Genomic DNA, 2348 nt, shown 5'->3' with positions numbered 1-2348 from the left:
TTAATTCCAAGACACCTAATTTTGATTTTCTACTGAAATTTTAGTCTCTATTTTTTTATAATATTTTATTTTATTATTAACACTTCTAACCTATTTTCGATATCCTAATCAGATACCCGATTCCACTAACTTGATTCTATTAACCCGATTTTTGGATGTGACAACATGAGAGGCCACATCAATGTCGTTTGAATTTTAACAGTTCAATCAAAAAATAATTTATCTAAAAGAAAACATTTTGGATAATATTTGAAGATTGAGAACTAAAATGATCCAAAAAAATGACCAAAAATAAGTAAACATTTAAAGTTAAATTTATAATTATGACAAATAAATAAATATAGTAATTAAGGTAACAAATAACACCCGTTTGTTATAAATATAAATCCAAAAAGATACTCTCCTCTACTCTCCCCTCTTATATATAAGGATGTAAGCTTAAACCACATCTGCAACAACCCATAAGCAAGCTTTCCATATTTGACATAAGGGCAAATAACCATGTCCTGCCCAACAATTGTTGCCGCCACCCACGTTACAAATGGTGTTACCTCCGTTGAGTGCCACAAGCAAGTCCGTTCATGGCGGATTTTGCGCTCCCTTATGGAACTCCTTATTCCAACCTGCAACCGCACCTTCAACCACGGTCAAGAAATCAAACATGAATGCTACTTTCAAACCGATTATCTAAAGCCCGTTTACACTACTTTTCCTAGTGTAATAACAGGTACCATCTTCGGTTACCGTAGGGGAAAACTCAGCTTCTGTATCCAAGCAAATTCCAAGTCCACCAACCCATTTCTCCTCCTAGAGTTTGCAGTTCCTATAGCTGTTTTGGCTCGAGAAATGCAGGGTGGTATCCTCCGAATTGCGCTGGACTGCACCGTTTCAGGGAATTTTTCGAGCTCGGATTCAGTTTTGTCGATGCCATTGTGGACTATGTACTGTAATGGAAGGAAAGTTGGGTACGCAGTTAAACGCAGGCCATCGAAATCTGATATAGATGCTTTTAGGCTAATGAGTTCAGTCGTTGTTGGTGCTGGAATGATTCGTGGAAAAGAGCTTGATAATGATGATGAACTTATGTACCTGAGGGCCAACTTTGAAAGAGCTCGTGGTTCATCTCATACTGAATCGTTCCGTTTGATTGATCCCGACGGGAACATCGGTCAAGAGCTTAGTATTTCCTTTTACCGGTCAAGGTGAAACCTTCGTTTTGGTTAGTTTTTGATATAATACAATCACTTTTTTAGCCCACAGTCCCCATTTTTGAGCTATGCTCATTGCGTAGCTTTTATACCAGCCTCAGTAATTGAGAAATAATCTATATGTATGTGGGATATGGCCTTGTTAAGCAAACCAGATTTCTGTAACTATATGAAGAATTAGAAGAGACCATCAGGTTTTTAACTACGAATTGAAAGATTGAAACTGATCTTTTCTCTCATATATATATATATATATATACACATATATATTTTACATTAAGATTCCATTTCAATATATTTTGGCTGATCTGAATGGAAGATACTGTTAGCATCAAGAATACACATAGTTAAAACTTAAAAGCAATCCATTTGGGAATAAATAAAAGAAGATATTATCATAAACCTCTAGGCTTAATTAGTAAAAAGAGAGGCTATTTTTAAAAGTTAATTACTAAATTACGTCGGTTTTCTTAAAATTTAACCAGCTAATCAAAAGACTTGATGTGTAAAAAAATGTTTTTAGTAGAAAGTGCTTTTTCTAGTAATTACTTTCTGTTTATTTCTACAAAATCGATCTATTTTCTTAAATTTTAGAAAATCAACCTAATTTACTAAATAAGTTTTTTTTTGCTAATTAACCCTAAACCTGTAAGCAAGGGTCTCTTTTTGGCTGATTGGTCAAATATCCCGATCATTTGACAAGCCATATTCTTGATTTCAACTTGCAAATTTGGACAAACAATAATGAACACCTGACATAAATCCTTCTTCCCCATGTGTCTCAAATCTTCATGTAAGTTTAATGTTAAGTTGTTAAGCAGTATGTTCATGAAAGCTACCATTGCCAATTCATAAGATTTCAACTTGTAAATTTGGACAAACGATAATCAACACCTGATATATATCATAAACCATTACCATTCCATAGCCATAGCCATAGCCATAGCCATTGACATAAATTATGACAGCAGCAAAGCATCAGCATATGATTTTTCTTGTTTGCAGCTGAAAAAATCTGTAACAAGACCCTTTATTATTCTAATGTTGCAGAAGAATATTTGATGAACGTTCATTGAATCTGAAACAGTAATATTCCAAAGAATATATGATCTGATAAATATGCCATTAATTTCTAGAGAA

At 33.9% G+C, this 2348-nt stretch overlaps 1 protein-coding gene across 1 annotated transcript; it reads left to right on the top strand.

The window, feature by feature from the left end:
* The first annotated feature begins 501 nt into the window (after positions 1–501).
* Positions 502–1206, top strand: LOC105762066 (protein MIZU-KUSSEI 1). Its single transcript, XM_012579984.1, has one exon. The coding sequence runs from the start codon at positions 502–504 to the stop codon at positions 1204–1206; it is 705 nt and encodes a 234-aa protein (XP_012435438.1).
* The last annotated feature ends 1142 nt before the right edge of the window (positions 1207–2348 follow it).

This window comes from Gossypium raimondii, chromosome 12, assembly GCF_025698545.1.
Source record: "Gossypium raimondii isolate GPD5lz chromosome 12, ASM2569854v1, whole genome shotgun sequence".
NCBI lineage: Eukaryota > Viridiplantae > Streptophyta > Magnoliopsida > Malvales > Malvaceae > Gossypium > Gossypium raimondii.
The sequence above is the reverse complement of the archived record's forward strand: the minus strand, read 5'-3'. Positions and strand labels throughout refer to the sequence as shown.

Excerpts from the sequence above, each read along its gene's own strand:
- LOC105762066 (XM_012579984.1), top strand. The coding sequence starts at position 502 with ATGTCCTGCCCAACAATTGTTGCCGCCACCCACGTTACAAATGGTGTT.